Source organism: Bremia lactucae, linkage group LG3, assembly GCF_004359215.1.
Source record: "Bremia lactucae strain SF5 linkage group LG3, whole genome shotgun sequence".
NCBI lineage: Eukaryota > Oomycota > Peronosporomycetes > Peronosporales > Peronosporaceae > Bremia > Bremia lactucae.
Window position 1 is genome coordinate 1,086,394 of NC_090612.1, and position 16,781 is coordinate 1,103,174.

The 16,781-nt window shown below is 43.8% G+C and overlaps 2 protein-coding genes across 2 annotated transcripts; one reads left to right on the plus strand and one right to left on the minus strand.

The window, feature by feature from the left end:
* Nucleotides 1-914: 914 nt before the first annotated feature.
* On the plus strand, nucleotides 915-1,849 carry CCR75_000715 (uncharacterized protein; the record flags this gene model as incomplete). Its single annotated transcript, XM_067958821.1, is given in 4 exon segments — nucleotides 915-1,223; nucleotides 1,294-1,522; nucleotides 1,587-1,647; nucleotides 1,665-1,849. The coding sequence occupies 4 exon segments, from the start codon at nucleotides 1,123-1,125 to the stop codon at nucleotides 1,847-1,849; spliced, it is 576 nt and encodes a 191-aa protein (XP_067816682.1). The 5' UTR covers nucleotides 915-1,122.
* A 197-nt stretch (nucleotides 1,850-2,046) lies between these two features.
* On the minus strand, nucleotides 2,047-6,507 carry CCR75_000716 (uncharacterized protein; the record flags this gene model as incomplete). Its single annotated transcript, XM_067958822.1, has 1 exon — nucleotides 2,047-6,507. The coding sequence occupies one exon, from the start codon at nucleotides 6,505-6,507 to the stop codon at nucleotides 2,047-2,049; it is 4,461 nt and encodes a 1,486-aa protein (XP_067816681.1).
* Between the last annotated feature and the right edge of the window lie 10,274 nt (nucleotides 6,508-16,781).

Below are 16,781 nucleotides of genomic sequence, written 5' to 3' on the forward strand. Positions count from 1 at the left end.
AGATCATATTTGGAGATTATAACTTTACATAATAATATTCGGAAAGCTTATCCATTGGTAGATATAGGCCATTATATCTACTTGCTCCGCAGTTCAGTCAGCACTGGACGCGCGGAAAGAGAGAGACAGATAAGACTTTATACGTGTTTTGTATTAGTATATAATTAAGTTAGTATTAAATCGATAGAAACAGAAGAACTTAATTATATTAAATACAGTTTACTTAACCCTTTTTAAAGCAAGTGTTTTAAAGAGAGTCTTCTTCTGCACGTACCAGTGACGTGAAGTGACGTGTGGCACCAATTGCACTGAAGCAGTACAAGTCGGCAGTGCCCCGTTACAGTTTGGTAACCACAGCAACATCGAAATTTTACAACTAAACGGAAAGAGAAAATCGCACTAAATACGAAAATATGATAAAAGCGGACGTGAGAACGGTATCAAAAAAATCGATAAAGGCGTCTACGAATTTATAGTTGACGAGCTTGTATTTTATCTGATACATCCGCTTGTGGACTTTCAAAAGTCTAATCAAGTTGCCATAGTGTCTTTCTCATGTCGCAACAGTGTGTGCATCAATAAGTAAAAATGTCAATTTATCACAGGAGTATTTACACTTCATGAACAATACCAACGGGCTGACTGGATACATTTGTGCACATTGTTCTTTTCTGTATATGTTTTGTCCTATTCAATAGATCCATCCGATTTGCCAAGACTATCGATGCGATACTGTATGATTTTGTAATTTCGTAATGTTTGTTTTCACAAACATTGCGCCAAAGAATGGACAGCTTTGACTGTCCTACTCCTGTGTAGGCTGCAGATATTATCAGCTCGCTCAACACTTTTTACTGTTGACAAATCAAATTAGTAGCATTTTGCAGAGATCCTCATTAAGTGCAATGAGGGGTGGAGATGGAATTCAATTTTTATTAAGTTTGGAAGTGCTCTTCAAGAAACTGGTCTCGTAAGCTAAAGAAATGTTGATGCGTAACTCACTAGCTACTCAAACAGCGTCTGTGAATCTCATTGCTGTTAAAAATCAGGAATCGCTGAAATTTAGTTCCATGATAATTTCCACGAACCAAACAATAAAATTAATATAAAGCTTCAATCAGGATGGCAAACGCTGCGATGGTCGTATATTGCTTTGACACACTGCAGTCTCACTTCAACGGCAGCGCCGAGCCAACGCCGTACTTCGATGTACATCAGGAATAGTACGCCTTGTTTAATTTTGTACGGAAAGCACAAGACGGCTGCGTTTTTAAACAAATGTACGATATGCAGTCCGCTGTTCGTGACATGGGAGATTGAAGAACAGGGTGGGATCCGCTTACGCGGCTGCATCGGCACGCTTGCTCCCACGCGCCTTCGCAATTTACGAGACTTTGTCTTTAAAAGTGCTCTGCGTGATCGCCGCTTTGACCCAATCAGTCCAAAAGAGCTGGTTCGGCTACACTGCTCTGTGTCCCTGCTCATCGACTATCAGGACACCGAGAGCTGCGACGACTGGGAGGTTATATTTGTACTTGGATTATATGAAAGCTTTTTTCGCTTGTTAAATTTTTTGGTCTCGACAGATCGGCACCCATGGTTCCTCATCGATTTTAGCGATCCCCGTGGCAACAAATACAGCGCTACGTATTTACCACAGGTAGCACGAGAGCAAGGCTGGACACGTATACAAACGGTCACGGCGCTTATACGAAAAGCTGGTTATCGGCATACCGTGTCCAAAGATATGCTTAAAACCGTCAAAGTCACGCGCTACCGCAGCTCTATCCACAAGCTCACGTATCAGCAGTATCAATCCGTTAAGCATAAAGTACGACTTGACAAGTAGTGAGCGTTTTGCTCTTTGCATCAGCGCAACTTTTAACAGGTGATTTGACAGAGGCTTTCAGTGCATTTTTAGTGAATTTGATGTGTGCATGCATCACGCATCCTTTTTGGCGCATTAAAATGTCTGGTCTTCAGTAAGCATGTTCGATATTAAAGATTGGCCTCACGTCTAACGGAGTTTAGACCGGATTTTATCGCCTACTTTCGCGCTTCGGTGTTCAGCTGGGCTAGTCGCTCCCTGTAGTCGTCGTGGACCTGCTTGATAAGGCTCTCGCCGCCAAGAAGCGGGTCGTAATTGGCATGATCATCTCCTTGCCGATGTATCAGATGAACGCTGTCTCCAAGCTTAATACCTTGAATCTCAGCCTTCGCTGAATTTTCGTATTCAACTCCCTTCTCACTGCGAGCTGAAGCGGCTGCATGATGACGCTTGCTCTTGGCCGAGGCTGTATATTGACCTGCAAGGCGTGAGTAGACATCACCTTGCGGAGGAGGAGGGGGTATCAAGCCACAGGAATTACTTTCGTAACCGGCGGGTTCATTTTCATCACTACTGTAGTCCCGGTGGCGGTCTGTCGTGACATAAGACATGTGTTGCCGCAAACTGGAAGAGCTTAGATAATCTGCCTCATTCTCTCGTCTTAAATGAGAAAGCACCTCCAAACCTGAATTGCTTTTAATAGAAGGATTTTTGAATGCCTCAGCCGTGAGGACGTGCTGATCTGACGGAGTATTAGAAGACCTAGACAGTCTATTGTGTCCCTTATCTTTTAATCGCCGCGTTCGATTACGCTCCGTACGGCTTTGCAGAATTTCTCGCTTTGACGCACTTTCTCGTATGCGATTCTTGTGAATGCCCGTGAAGTTCGTCGGATTGGACAGTCGAGAAAATATGGATTTTGATACTGAGGAGTCGTCGCTTCCAACTCGCGGTGAGCCCGCATCGTACAATCCATTATTATCGTCAACTTTGCCACTCTGACGTGGGCCTCGTCCCTTTCGCGTATTCATCAATGCATGCTCCGTGCTGCTATCAACATTTTCAAGCTTCATTCTTAAGTGATGGCGACTATTTCTTGGACGGGAGAAGTCGTCATCACCACTTTGCATCAAAACGTCGTCACTGTCATTGTTTTTATCCTCCTGATCATTTATTCCCATATCTTCATCATCGTCAATCTCGTTGGCCGGGCTCGGTATGGCTGCAAATTTGGTCCCTGAGCACGATGAAGCAGGCATTCTTGAAGGCCTTGGTCTCTGGCTAGCGCCAACAGCAACTGCGCTAAGCTTCTTAAGCTTAGATTCCAGATATCTTATGCGCTCTTTACTTGCGAAAAGATCCTGCTGTTCCTGTTCAAGCTGGTCTTTCAATCTTTGGTGTTCTTCTTCTCTCGTGAATGATAGCTTTTCCAGCTCTTCGCACTTTCGTTTAAGGACTACATTTCGCTCTTTGGATACAGACAGCAATACACGTGTACGATCATCGAGCGCATCGTTTGTAGGCGAAAAATTGTTTAAGTGTTCTCCACTTACCACACGCTGCAACGACTCTTCGTAACTTTGCTTGATTTGCACCATTTTCTCCCGCTCTTGCTCTAAGAGACGTACAATTTCTTCCATTTCCACTTGCTGTTTGGCTAGCTCTTGCTCTTTCATCTGTTGTTGCTTCTTCTCTTCAACCGCCATACTAAACAGTATATTTAAAAGCGTTCGGGCCTCTGGCAACGACTGTGTCTTCTCAATTTTTGCAAGAGCATTACCTGCATTGGCAGTCTGTGCATCAATTGCAATCTCAGAAATCTTCTCCTCTTTGTACTCCAACTGGGCCTGACATGCCTCAATACGCTCTTCTAAGTCGTAAAGCAACTGCTCTTCAGCAGAATTCAGCTCTTGCTGCCGCCCACTTTCATTTGGCGTGGGATGTAAATTCTTCAAAAATGGTGAGGTCAAGACATCTCGTATATTCGACTGAGACAATATTGATTTTTTTACCTCCTTCTCCAACTTGTCACGCTGGGTATACAGCGCTTCCATTTGCTTCACTACAGCTTCTCGTTCCATCTGCAGCTGCTCTAGTTTTCGCTGTTCCTCGGCACGTTTCATCACTTCTTCCGACATCCATCTTGCATCACGTTCGAATTGATGAGTGGCGGTGTTTTTCTTGCGACCATATTTCGAATTCATTTTTCTCGCCTGGACGGTCAGTTGTTGCTGTTGTTTCAGACGTTGCTTTGCTAACGATACTTCTTCCATCTTTCGCTTAAGCACCCGCTCTTGGGCATCCTTTTCAGACCCCAACTTCAAAATTTGCTGCTTGTCACGCTGCTGACATCGCTTTAGATTCATAATCTCGCGACGCCGTTGTTTGGCCTCTTCTTCATACCGCTTTCTTTCTTCTTGCATTTTCTTCACAAGATCCACTTTTTGCCGCTTCATGTTGCTAATCTCTGAGTTCAGTACACGCAATTGCATCTCATTTTTTTTCTTTTGGGCCATGAAGCGATTTATGTCATTTTGCTTTTTTTGCAAACCGTCAATCTCGTCCTCCTTCACCCTAAGGTCTCGCGATAATTTTGCGAGAAGCTTATTTCCGCCAGACGTGTCACCTTCACAAGCAGCCTTTTTTTCAATCTGCTGGATTTCTCCAACAAGGCGGTCACGGTCTACTTGAGCAGTGTGAACCTCTGCAACCATTTTTGCCATCTTTTGCTCATAGAAGCTTTTCATTCTATCATAGTTTTCTTGCGCCTGACGAATATTTAGTACTAATTGCTCCTTCAAAGAAATATCATGAGCGAGGTCCTGAACCGACTCTCCAAGGTGGCGTTGACGTCGCTGGAAGACGCGCATACGATCGACTTCCTCCTCATTATCGTCTTCAATCTCCATGCCGTCTGCTATAACTTCGCCATCAGCTCCAATCTCGACACTGTCAACGTCAATTTCATCACCACTCTCTTCTTCTTTCAATTTATTCAGTAAAGCCGTTTCTCTTTCAATTTCTTTCTCAACTCTTTCCAGCAATTCGTTTCCCACCTTTGCATCAACCTCAGCCAGTGAAGGTGAAGCAAATGTAGAAGTTGAGAATCCCAAAGTCTCACATACGCCACTTTTGCCAGAATAATTTATCATGGCATTGTCACGCTCATACTCGGCTACGCGAAGCTTTTCTTGAAGATCAGAAATCGTTCGCAGCTGGTCTTTCAGAACATTCGTTTTGAATGTTTTCTCCTCTGGCAGTGCAGAGATTTCACTCTCATTCTCCTCAATACATAGCCTCAAGTAGTCGCGTTCAGCTTGTGCTGTGATCATTTCCTCTTTCAAATGATCAAGTTGACTCTTACCACGCTTAAGTTCGGCTGTCAGTCGAGCCACTTCATTTTCAGCATTTTCTGTGCGACTTTGAAGATTGCTAAACGATTCAAAGTCGCTTGACATGCCAATGAAATTTGTACCTACAGTTGCCATCTTGAGTTCGCTGTCAGAAAGTCCTGGATTTCGAAGGCGGTGCACTTCCATTTGAAGCGACTGTACCTGGCGGCGAAGCTCTATCGTCATTGCCGAGGCTTCGTCACGATTGACTATGGGCTTATTCTGAATGTTTCTGGCTCGATTTGCATACTTGAGTGCATTTAATGTCTCTTCAAAATTTACATCTGCTGGACTCACACATGTCAGCATAAGCGTTCGACTATTCCCTCCCAGCGAGTCTTGCAGCATCCTTGTCAATTTAGAATCGCGGTAAGGAATATGGACCTTGCCTCGCTTTTTGTCGTCTCCCAGTGCACTAATTACATTTCCAAGGGCAAGAAGTCCCTTGTTAATGTCAATTCCTTCTTTTAAACGCTTGCCCTCTGCTTGCGTCCGCTTCTGACGCTCTGACCCGGCCAAATCTACAAAGTTAAAGTACGAGCTTCTAGTTTCGTAACCACCTTCATCCATGGGCTGGCCAGTAATATGGGGATCACCAATAGGAATATGCTGCACCATTGAGACAGTAAATATAGCATGGGAACGACTAGAGTGCGCATTCATGAGCGTGCTGCCTGTCGTACGACAAAGCGTGCCTCCTTCTAATAGCCGCATGCACTCGACAGAGTCAAGAACTTCAATCTCGGACGCTCCAGTGACCTGTACTTCTCCATTTTCTGCCTCACGAAGACTTACTTTACTATCCCCCGATGAATCTTCAAGCGTCATAAGCAGATCATGTATTTCTTCTCCATAGATTTCAAGAAAGCGAATACTAAGCTTTGCCGCATAGTGCGTATTATTTTGTTTTTTTGCTTTAATTTGATCGAACATGTAGGTGATGACGCGCGGAATAATACCGTAGTCTTCCGGCGAGATATGCACGGAGCTGCCACTGCCCATTGTATATGTTTTCCCAGATCCTGTCTGACCATAAGCAAATATTGTCGAGTTGTATCCCTCGAACGTGGCGCGAATGAGCGGGTCTACGCAACCCCAAATGTCGCTCTGCTGCGCGAACTGGCCAAAAACGTAGTCGTACGTGAAGGCACGGTTCTTACCCATGACAATCTGGTTTTCATCCTTTAAAACGGAAATGCACTCATCGCATCGTTCTACCTTTTCACGATCAATAAGAGGACGAATTCGCACTGCCACGCGCACAGACGCTGCATCGTCGTCCGCCATTCTTGCGAAGGATGACAGAAGGCAGAACTTAATATCATATCATTTCAATGTCGCATGTATGTTAGACGAAAGTTGTTTTAGCGCAGGTTCACTATTTCAAAAGACTCAGAATTTATCCATTAAAACGTTATAGCCCTTTATATATTATATGAAACGATAATATCACCTCGGCAATAGTACAAGTTTAAAAACCTCTCATTATATATACTTTACAACGTTTTGTGGTCCCGGTATTTTACAAATTTATAGACCTCATTTTTTGGTACTTTATAGTTTTTTTGTGGTCCCTGGGTTTTTTATAGCTAATAAAATCTTATACTCTTGAGCTCCGCGAGAAGTAGAGAATTATTCTTATTTTATCCTTCATTTTGCGCACCGCTGCCAAATTTTCCGTCTGATCGCTTTCTTGTTTAAGCCAGAAAAGTTCCAATGTTTCCAGGGTGGCCAATGCATGGACTGTCTTGACAATTGGAAATTCCCCGCTATCGTCGTCCAGGTCAGCATTGTCTTCAGTGTTCTCTTCCACTTCTCTCACTGATAGGATAATTTCCTGGTCAGAGGGTACGTAGGTGATAAATCTTCTTCTGGATTATTAATAAGTTGCGAATATCCATTGGATTTTTCTGTATCGCACAGAGCGGACCTGTTCTTCGAATTGCGCAATGATCGCTGCACCCGGCTCAACCATTGCTACTGTGACAGCCTGTGCCAGCGCTGCCGAAGTTCGTATTTTGCAATGGGCAAAGCAGTTTGCAATGGTTTCAACCTTAACATAGGAATTCAACGAGGCGACAGCGAGCTCGATTCCTTGAAAACAGAAATTCTTCGGGCGCAACATTTCCCGCCTCAATGCCCTCCAAAATCTTTGCATTGAACCGACGGCGATAATACGCCTTAAAGTTCCTAATGATACCGGCGTCGCAAGGTTAAAGCTTGGAGGTCGTATTCGGTGGTAGATAATAAACCCTAGTGCTCCTCAAAGGAGGAAGGTCGTCCACAATAATGTGGGCGGTGCAGTTATCCATGATCAGTAGCACTATCGCCCCGCCATTTTACTGTCAAACCACTTGAGCCATTCCAAAAAAATACTTAGGTCATCCAGGCCTTGCTATTTGCGCGGTATTTGCAGCCAAGATTGTTGCGGTTGATGTTTTTAAAGCAGCGCGGATTAGGAACTTCCGGATTATCCACAAGGGCAACTTGTCCGAGCCACTGTCATTGCAGCAGACGACGGCAGTAAGGCATTTCTTGCTTTGCTTCCGTCCCTCAAGTTGCATTGTCGCACGAGTTGTTTTCCGAAGTTAGGCTTTATGTTTGAGGTTCGAAAACGCCGACTACGGTCAAAGAAGCTCACCTGCATTCTATAAAATAAGCCTGTTTCGTCCATGTTGTAAACATCTTCCCACTCAAACTGGTCGAGAATTTCGCAAAGTCCAGGCCGCGCATCGGCAATGAGGGCCATGTCCAAAGAACAGCTCTCATGAAATCGGCGGTAGGACTTGATGCCATAACGCGCCTTGAAACGGTCGAGCTACCCATTCGAGAATTCAAACATGCTTACTTCAGGGTAGAGCTCGGCGAGAAAAATGGCCCTCTCGACATCAGGAGCTCTCCGATCATGCTGACCTGAGCTTGGTTTTAATAAACATCATTCGAAGAGTGTAACGGGGCACTGTCGACTTGTACTGCCCTTCAGTACAAGTCCACTTCGCACTGCCTCAGTGCGAGTGGTGTCTCACGTCACTTCACGTACATTAGTACGTGCAGAGAAAGACTCTTTTTAAGCACTTGCTTCAAAGAGGGTTAAAGATAGCTGTATTTTATATAATTAAGTTCTTCTGTTTCTATCTATTTGATACTAACTTAATTATAAACTAATACAAAACATGTAATAAAGTCTTATCTGTCTCTCTCTTTGCGCGCGCCAGCGCTGACTGGACCGCGGGGAAAGTAGATATAATGGTCTAGATCTATCAATGTATAAGCTCTTACAACATTACCAAGTAAAGAAATATTCTCCAAATATTCTCTACCTTTTAGATAATATATTAATTAACAACCTTTAAGTATTAATTTCATGTAACGATACACCCCGTTACATCACCCCTCCCTCAAAAAAGGACATTCACTCTGTATGTTATTGGATAGAGTGGTCACTATAGGACCACTTGATTAAAAACGAGGTTGATTGGTCCGAACCATCCTTTTAATTTCTATCGCATGGTTATAAGTCCATGCGGTATGCGAATAGTGCGGCGCCTACGGCTGCGGTTCATGCAGCCAATGGCGACCCATTATTGTCTCTTGTGGTAGACGTTCCGTCTGCCGTAGTATCGTCTTCTCCTGCAACTCTAAATGTTGCGGGTGCACATGGTGGGTCACCACGTGAACGCGACTCCTCTTTGGAGATTGACTATGAGTGCGAGTCGGACAAAATGGCCGACTCGTGAAGAACAGAACAGTCGCCTTATCATCGCCAGGCGGCTGGCTATGATCCTTCGAATGAGGGGGCTGAATCGGATAGACGTGCTGGTAGCATTCGCTACAGCATATTTGGCTCCGACGATGAGGATGATTCCTCAACGCCAGCATTTGTCTCCCGTGCGTCTCCCGCACACATTTCTATGCGTGGTGATGACGATGGCGTAAGCCATCGTAATAAAAGCGCTTCAGTGGGTACCACTCAGGGGAGTGAAGACAATAAATGTCTTGTCTTCGAGAAGAAGCCGTGGCTTTAGCCCGAACGGCTAATCAATAGCTTGTCTGGAGAGACTACTCCTCACAATAAATATCCCTTATTTATTGTGACAAAGCTACATGGCCTTGATCCCAGCGGGAAAAACTTTCGCGCTGGATAAGATTTTTATCTCGATGCTTTACTTAAGCATCGATGGTATAGTGGCAACAACAAGCGAGATAAGGTTTCGCTGATGCAAGCCTGGAGCGCGTTCATTCGCAATGTCAAAGACATTGGACGCGAAGCCTGGCTTTAAAGTCTTAACGAGATTCGCGTTAAGTTTGAGAAACGATCTCCAACCGGTACAAGGTATAAATTGCATCGGTTGTCTCGTGAGCAGGACTTCCATGATTCACATGGGGTGATCCCTGTCCGTGTTGTGTTGACAACACGAAGCGAGTAAAAGGAGATGTCTATTATTTCTTCGCCCTGGGGAAGAGCTCGCACCTCTATCTAGATGCGCGATGCGATTGACGTTTTGCAATCGATTTACAAGCGCCAGGGGCACGTGTTTTCCGATAAACCTTTTGATCCATCGGATAAGTCTCGTCATACTGACGGACAAGGCCCTTAACGTCAACAACCAGCTGGGACGCGGCTCCCAGCTGTCATGTGAAGGTGGATAACCGCGCCAGCGAACAAGATAACTCTTCACTGTCACGGTGGTTTTGAATTCGTTCCACAAGAAAAGGTTGACCACCGTGGGAATGGCGGAGGAGGAAAAATTAGATCCGACCCATGTGTCGGATCTAGAGGCGAAGATCGACAAACTCGATCACTTCCTCGATAAATTGGAGGAGGGACTTGATCCTGAGCGCGTAAGCGTCGCTCGTTGGAGCAGACGGTGCAGGCTCACTATATCGAACGGTTGGAAGACCGTTCGAAGAATGTGTACTCAATGTTGGAGTACGAATGCAAATATCACGCTCTTCGTGATGAGCTGTCGTCCGCTCATTGCGTTTTCGAGGATCTTCGGACTCGGCATGAGAATCTCCAGATTCAACATGAGAATATGGCTCGTGAGGAAAAATTAATTACACATATTTACTGTCATTAGTAGATTGCAGCTATCAGAAGCCGCTATTGGCATGCTTTGCGGTCGCCCGAATGAACCGCAGCAGCAGCGGAAGACGCTGTCGTTGAACCTGGGCATCTACCTCCATTTGCCGCTTTTTACATTGTTGGCAATTTTGCTCGGATTATCAAAAGGCGTATTCATTCGTGTTCGACTTCTTTGTTTCCTTCCATACATCGTTTGGTCCGTCGGCCAATAAGAATGGGTTGGATTCAATGCCAGAAATCAAAATTGCGCTTGTCGGAGGGCCTGCAGTGGTACTTAATTGCCATCTTTCGATAGCTCTTGAAAATGGTGGTCAGACCCGTCCTCAAAAGAAACCGCGTACTGATGGTACAGGCGGAGCCGACTGACGTAAACATAGGATGCGTTCGCATCCTACATGGCAATTCTATTGTGTACGCATTGCCTCTGCGACGCAGTACACGGAAAGACCCAATGCACTTGCGTAGTAATTTACTGCTACCCACATTAGTGACTACACGCTTAGGTAAGTTTACCGTAGAGAGTAGCACTAGGTCATTAATTTTAAATGAAAGAACATTTGCTCTTCCATGTTTGTCTGCGTTCCGTTTCTGACGGTCCACTGCGACAGTAATTGAATCCTGTAGGAAACGGATTACTGATTCTCGAGTTAGCAGAAACTCTTCTGCTAACTTATTTGTTTTGTCTTTTTCAGTACGCTTTGTGCATACTGCCATGAGCTTATTCTTATCTTCGATGTCGATTTCTTCGACATCGACATCACCCGCTTCGTTGTAAACTTCGGCGCGGGATGAGCATGAGCCAGAATTGGTTTTGCTCGTGCAAGTCCACCCCCTTAAACTAGAGGATCCCTCTAATTGGGTGGGTATGAGAGGATGGCGTAAGCCATTCACAAAGAACGGTGTATGCGTTGTAGACGCATGCACCGAATTATTGATGGCGAATTCGACCATCGGAAAAAAATCGCTCCAATTCGGATATGATTGGACGTAACCTCGAAGTATCTCTTCGAGGACGCGATTTACGCGTTCTGTTTGACTATCCGTTTCTGGGTGATCGGATGTTGACATAGTCAGCCGTGTTCCGAGAGATCAGAACACGGATTGCCAGAACTCCGCCGTGAATATCGGATCTCTATCCGAAACCAATTAACGGGGTAACCCATGGGGTTTGAATACCGTGTCGATAAAGACACGGGCACAACCCGGAGCCGTAATCGACTCTGGTACCGCAGCAAGGTGTACCATGTTGCTGAATATGTCTACAAAACAAGGATTCCATTGTTTTTGTGGTCGTCTTCGGGAAATTCGAAGACGAAGTCCATAGATACGGACTGCCAACACTCTACCGGAAGTGGTAGAAGTTGAAAAGGTGCACGGGATGAAGGGCTAGGCTTCACCCGTTGACATGCCTCGCAAGCACGAATGTACTTGCGCACGAGCTGGTACTGGTGGGACCAGTAAAAGTCGCGACTTACCGTGAATTAAGTTTCCTCACGTCCATGATGCCCACTTGTTGGTTCATCGTGACACTCATACATGATGCGCCAGCGCAAATTATTGTGAGTTGAGACGACGACACGTGCTGTGTCGCCTGCAACGGCTGTATAATACATTAAGCCGATGCGGGTTGTGTATCGATTGGATAACGATCGATATAGGGCCGGTACATCGTTAAAATATTTATCGAGTGAATTCATGAGATGAATCAATAAACATAGAAGGTCCTTATCTTCTGTGTAGGCTTTCTTTATGTCATCAACTAAGGTCGATGACGGAACACTCGTAGTGATTGTTGCAACAGTAAGATTACTTTCACTGTTGGAGTGCACTGCTGACTCGAAATCGGGTCGGCGTGATAACGCATCAGCGACGACATTAAGTCGTCCTGGTTTATATTACACGGAGAAATTATACTCTGCGAAGAGGGATAGCCACCTCACCAGACTTTGCGAGAGGTGTGTGCTATTTACGGCCGTGTGTAATAACGCGTGGTCCGTATATACGATGAACAGTCTACCTCCGAGGAGATAGACCCTAAAATTAGCCAGTACATATTTCATGGCAAGGAGTTCCTTGTCATGCACTGGGAAGTTGCGTTCAGCTGGTTGCAGCTGATGCGATTGGTAACAGACGACGCACTCCGCGCCGTCTGTATCGTATTGCATTAACGCACAGCCGATTGCGAAATCGCTGGCGTCTCAGACTACATGGAATGGTCTGTCTTGATCTGCAATCTCCAGGATTGGCGAGTGCATCAAGCTTTGCTTAATACCCTCAAAAGAACGCTGACAATCATTGTTCCATGACCACTTCACATTTTTCTGAAACAAAGAAGACAGATGCACTAAGATGTACTGTCATTTCGGCATAATCGCGCGAGTACTTGTGCAAGTACGCCGCTAAACCGAGGAACTCTCTAAGTCCCTTTACGTCGACTGGCACAGGCCAATCGGTGATCGCCTTGATCTTTTCTTGATTTTGCCGTCACCCAAGAAGTGGTAATTACCTTGCAGCGAATATACACTTTTGAGATTTGCATACAACTTGTGCTCACGCATAAGTGTAAGAGCCTTTCGGACGTGGGTACGATGGGGCGCCATACATCGATTGATATTAATAAGTTAAAGTCATTGCATAGAGATCGCTACTTAGGAACTTGATATATTAATAATTTCTACTTTATCCCTATACTAAAGACTTAAGTATTAACCTTTAGTAGCTAAGACTTCTTATCTACTTATAACCTTCCACTACATGTCTATGTACGTAAAGTATTTAGGCACCTCGTGTAACGGGGTACACTGTTACATAAATATCATTTCCTATAATGAGAGCCATTATCATACGCTCACCCTCTTGATAGTATTCACTCACCCCCCACCCTAATTCATTGGCTAAAATTCATCAGGATTATTTTTCATCACTCACCGTACCACTCACCCATTAAGCGCGGTGACTCAATTTTAACACCTCGGCAACAACACACTTAAATTTGAGCTTAACTTATTAACCACCACAAACTGCGCAATAATACAGATAAGTAGGGCATTCATTTCGCAAACACAGATTCAATGGATTGAATATGGATTGAATAGTTCACACACAGAAGAGTCGATAGAATGGTACTACATATCATGTGGTGACGTTGGGTGTATAATCTGGGGTGGAGCAGTCCAAGCGCGACCTTCAAGGCAAGTACGCGCATTATGGCTCTTTCTATTGCAGTTCCTATATCAACGTCGGAGAGGAGCCTTTAAGTGATTTCCAACGCGGAAAAACTGGGAAAAATTACGTCGCGTAGATCCTGTTGGCCTTACTCTTGTCCAGATCATTACTGGGCATGCATGATACTATCCGAACCCTGCAGTACATGGTCAAGCAATGCACTTTTTCGATGATTATTAGCAATTTAGAAAGCTAATCTGACTTTTTTTACCTTTTGAGTGGATTGAGTGGTAGTGAGTTGAGTGGACTGTTTGATAGTTAGTTGAGTTGTAGTAGTTGTTAAAAGTGAGTGAATATTGATTTCCGTCTAACGTCAACTGATGTGAATATAAGTCAATGGTCTTAAGGAGTGAGCGAATACTATCAAGAGGATGAGTGAATACTATTGTCTCCCATTACAAATTTATTTTCTAAAAAAGAAAATAAATAAAGAAGTACAAAATTATTATCTTATATTAATTTTGACTTGAAGTTCCAACGTAACTCAATTCAAATATACTGACGCAATAAGACATTAGTTAATTGATTGATTTATTTAAGTTTAAATCAACCCGGCAATCGTTACAAGACACGATAAGGCGGTGGGCAAAGAGGCACTTACAAAATTAGTTATTTATATATAAGAGCCGATAGATAGAAGATCGTTACAAGAGAACGCAATGTATAAACAAATTACTTTTTCTTTATACTTAAGCCTTAGTATCGACCTTTAGTAGCTAAAATTCCTTAGCTACTTGTATCCTTCCTCTGCACGTGAAGTAATCGAGGCACCCCACCTTCACTGTAATAAGTCTAGGTTGACTAGTACGGTTGTTAGTATTAGCAAAAGGTACCTGTTAGCACTTCATGTTACGTTGAACGGCCTGCGCACGTCCCATTTAATAGGAAAACCTGAAATTACGGCAAATAAAAGGTATGTTCTGACAAGCCTTTTGATCGGAAGGATAAGCAGACTAGTGCTTTTGAGCAAAGTAAGAATCACCAAAGTTAAATGCTTATCAACATATTGAAAGGTATAATTCGAATGGTGCAGACACTGCGGCGCAAGCGTCTCGAGCTTTCACATCGTAATTGTATCGAGGTCTTTACAAGCAACAAATGCAGCCTCCTCCACACCAGGTCCTGCATTGAGCCCTTAATATCTCGTCCAGTCCCTTGTGTCCCACAGTATGACTGCGTCTTGCAAAGCCGCAAGAGCCAACTGTTCCGAATTTAAAAGGGCACACGCTGAGCTAGCATTCGATGACCTCGAAGCGTACTGATAAGCGTCTGTCACTACCCGTCGACACAGCGAGCATTCTCGTCCTCGCAAGTCACAAGCAATTATGTCTTCCACTTGGAATTAAAACAGCAGCTAATGACAATAATAATAAAGATAGGCACACCTACGTGCTGCACTAATGAGAAGCGATTCATTGTTAAGAAAAGAAAAGACGCGGCCATATTCGTCAGCAGCCCCATTCGACCCTTCTAATAAGTTAATAAGCATTTCATGACAAAACCCACCCCAGCTTCAAACGGGGTTATTTTAGCCAAGCAGAATGCCTAAAACTTTGGTGGGGCGAGTTGCTTTCGTAAAATTGCATTGTGTGGTATATCGTGCAATGTTTAAGTAATTTAAAAAAGAATGCCGGTATATGTACCTCAGCTTTTTGGTAAATGTACCTCACCCCAAATAATCGTTACAACTACAGCCCAATGAGGAAGACCTTGAAAATGCCCGCCTGGCTTCGCGGGAGCTTTCTTCCGCAACAGCTTCGTAAGTTCTATATTTGCATTTTTAAATTGAAGTTGAAGACACCTTAAAGTTAGAAAAAATGTTTATTGTCTATTGTGGTTACTTAAGGTGCTTATTAGTTAGATCTTAAAAGGGTTTTAGATTGTTTATGTTCTGGATTGAGGACAAGTGCGTGAATTGTGACCAATTTCTTTGCACGTACTACAATGATGCCTTGCTAGCATTGGTTCTTGAAGTGACCTTTCCACATATTCAAAGGCAGAAGGATTCTGGCGAGTGGATCATGTAGGTCTGCCAAGCGGTGAACTAATGCCAGGGTTTGAACTATCAAATCTTCATCTAAAACACTTTGAAGGGCACGCAAAAATTGAGGTTGCTGATGCTACAACAGCATCTCATACCTTCTTCTAATAAGTATCAGCAAATCGTAAAATGTTCTCTTCTACTTGCTGCAAGAAGTGGCTGGTTGAGCCACTAATGCTGACCAAATCCCCAAATGGCGTCAAAACACCACCAGACAATAGCATTGTTCGAATGAGATAAATGCAGGGAATGCCTATAGTTAGTGTTAAAATGTTGCTGCAGGGCTCACAAGATTTTTCAGTAGAGGGGTACTAAAGCCAATTTAAACAGGCAAAATTAGTATGGAGATTTAAACTTCATCTACAGGGATTAAAGCTATGTATACTGTTTCGATGTCAATTTTAATGCATGCTCGAAATTTTCTTTTCGACATTTGTCCATAAAAGATTCTTGTGCTCAAAAAGGTTGTGCGTTGACTGATAATTAATGCTTTGGCTGAGGTTGACTTCTGCTCATCACATGCTTTCTCAAGCAGTACACAGACACGAAGCATGTCACCTGTTGGGACCCGTATGCATCGCTTCAAGACAGCATGGGTGTAACGGGACACTGCCGACTCGTACTGCTTCAGTGCAAGTGGTGCCATGTCACTTCACGTACACTAATACGTACAAAGAAAGACTCTCTTTAAAACACTTGCGTTAAAGAGGGTTATCAGTAAACTGCATTTAATATAATTAAGCTCTTCTGTTTCTATCTATTTAATATTAGCTTAGTTATATACTAATACAAAACATGTAATGAAGTCTTATTTAACTCTCTCTTCGCACGCGTCCAGTGCTGACTGGACAGCGGAGCAAGTGAATATAATGGCCTATAATATTTGCCAATGGATAAGCTTTCCGAATATTACTATGTAAAGTAATATTCTCCAAATATTATCTATCTTGAAGATAATATATTAACTAACAACTTTTAAGTGTTATTATCATGAAACGATACACCCCGTTACATCACCCCTCCCTTAAACGACAATCACTCAGACTGTCATTGAATAGAGTGGTCACTATGAGACCACTTAATTAAAAACAATGTTGATTGGTCAGAACCATCATTTTCAATTCTATCGCATGGTAAGCGAGTCCATGCGGTCAGCGAATCGTGCGGAATCTTCGACTGCGGTACATGCAGCCGCGGGCGCCGCATTAT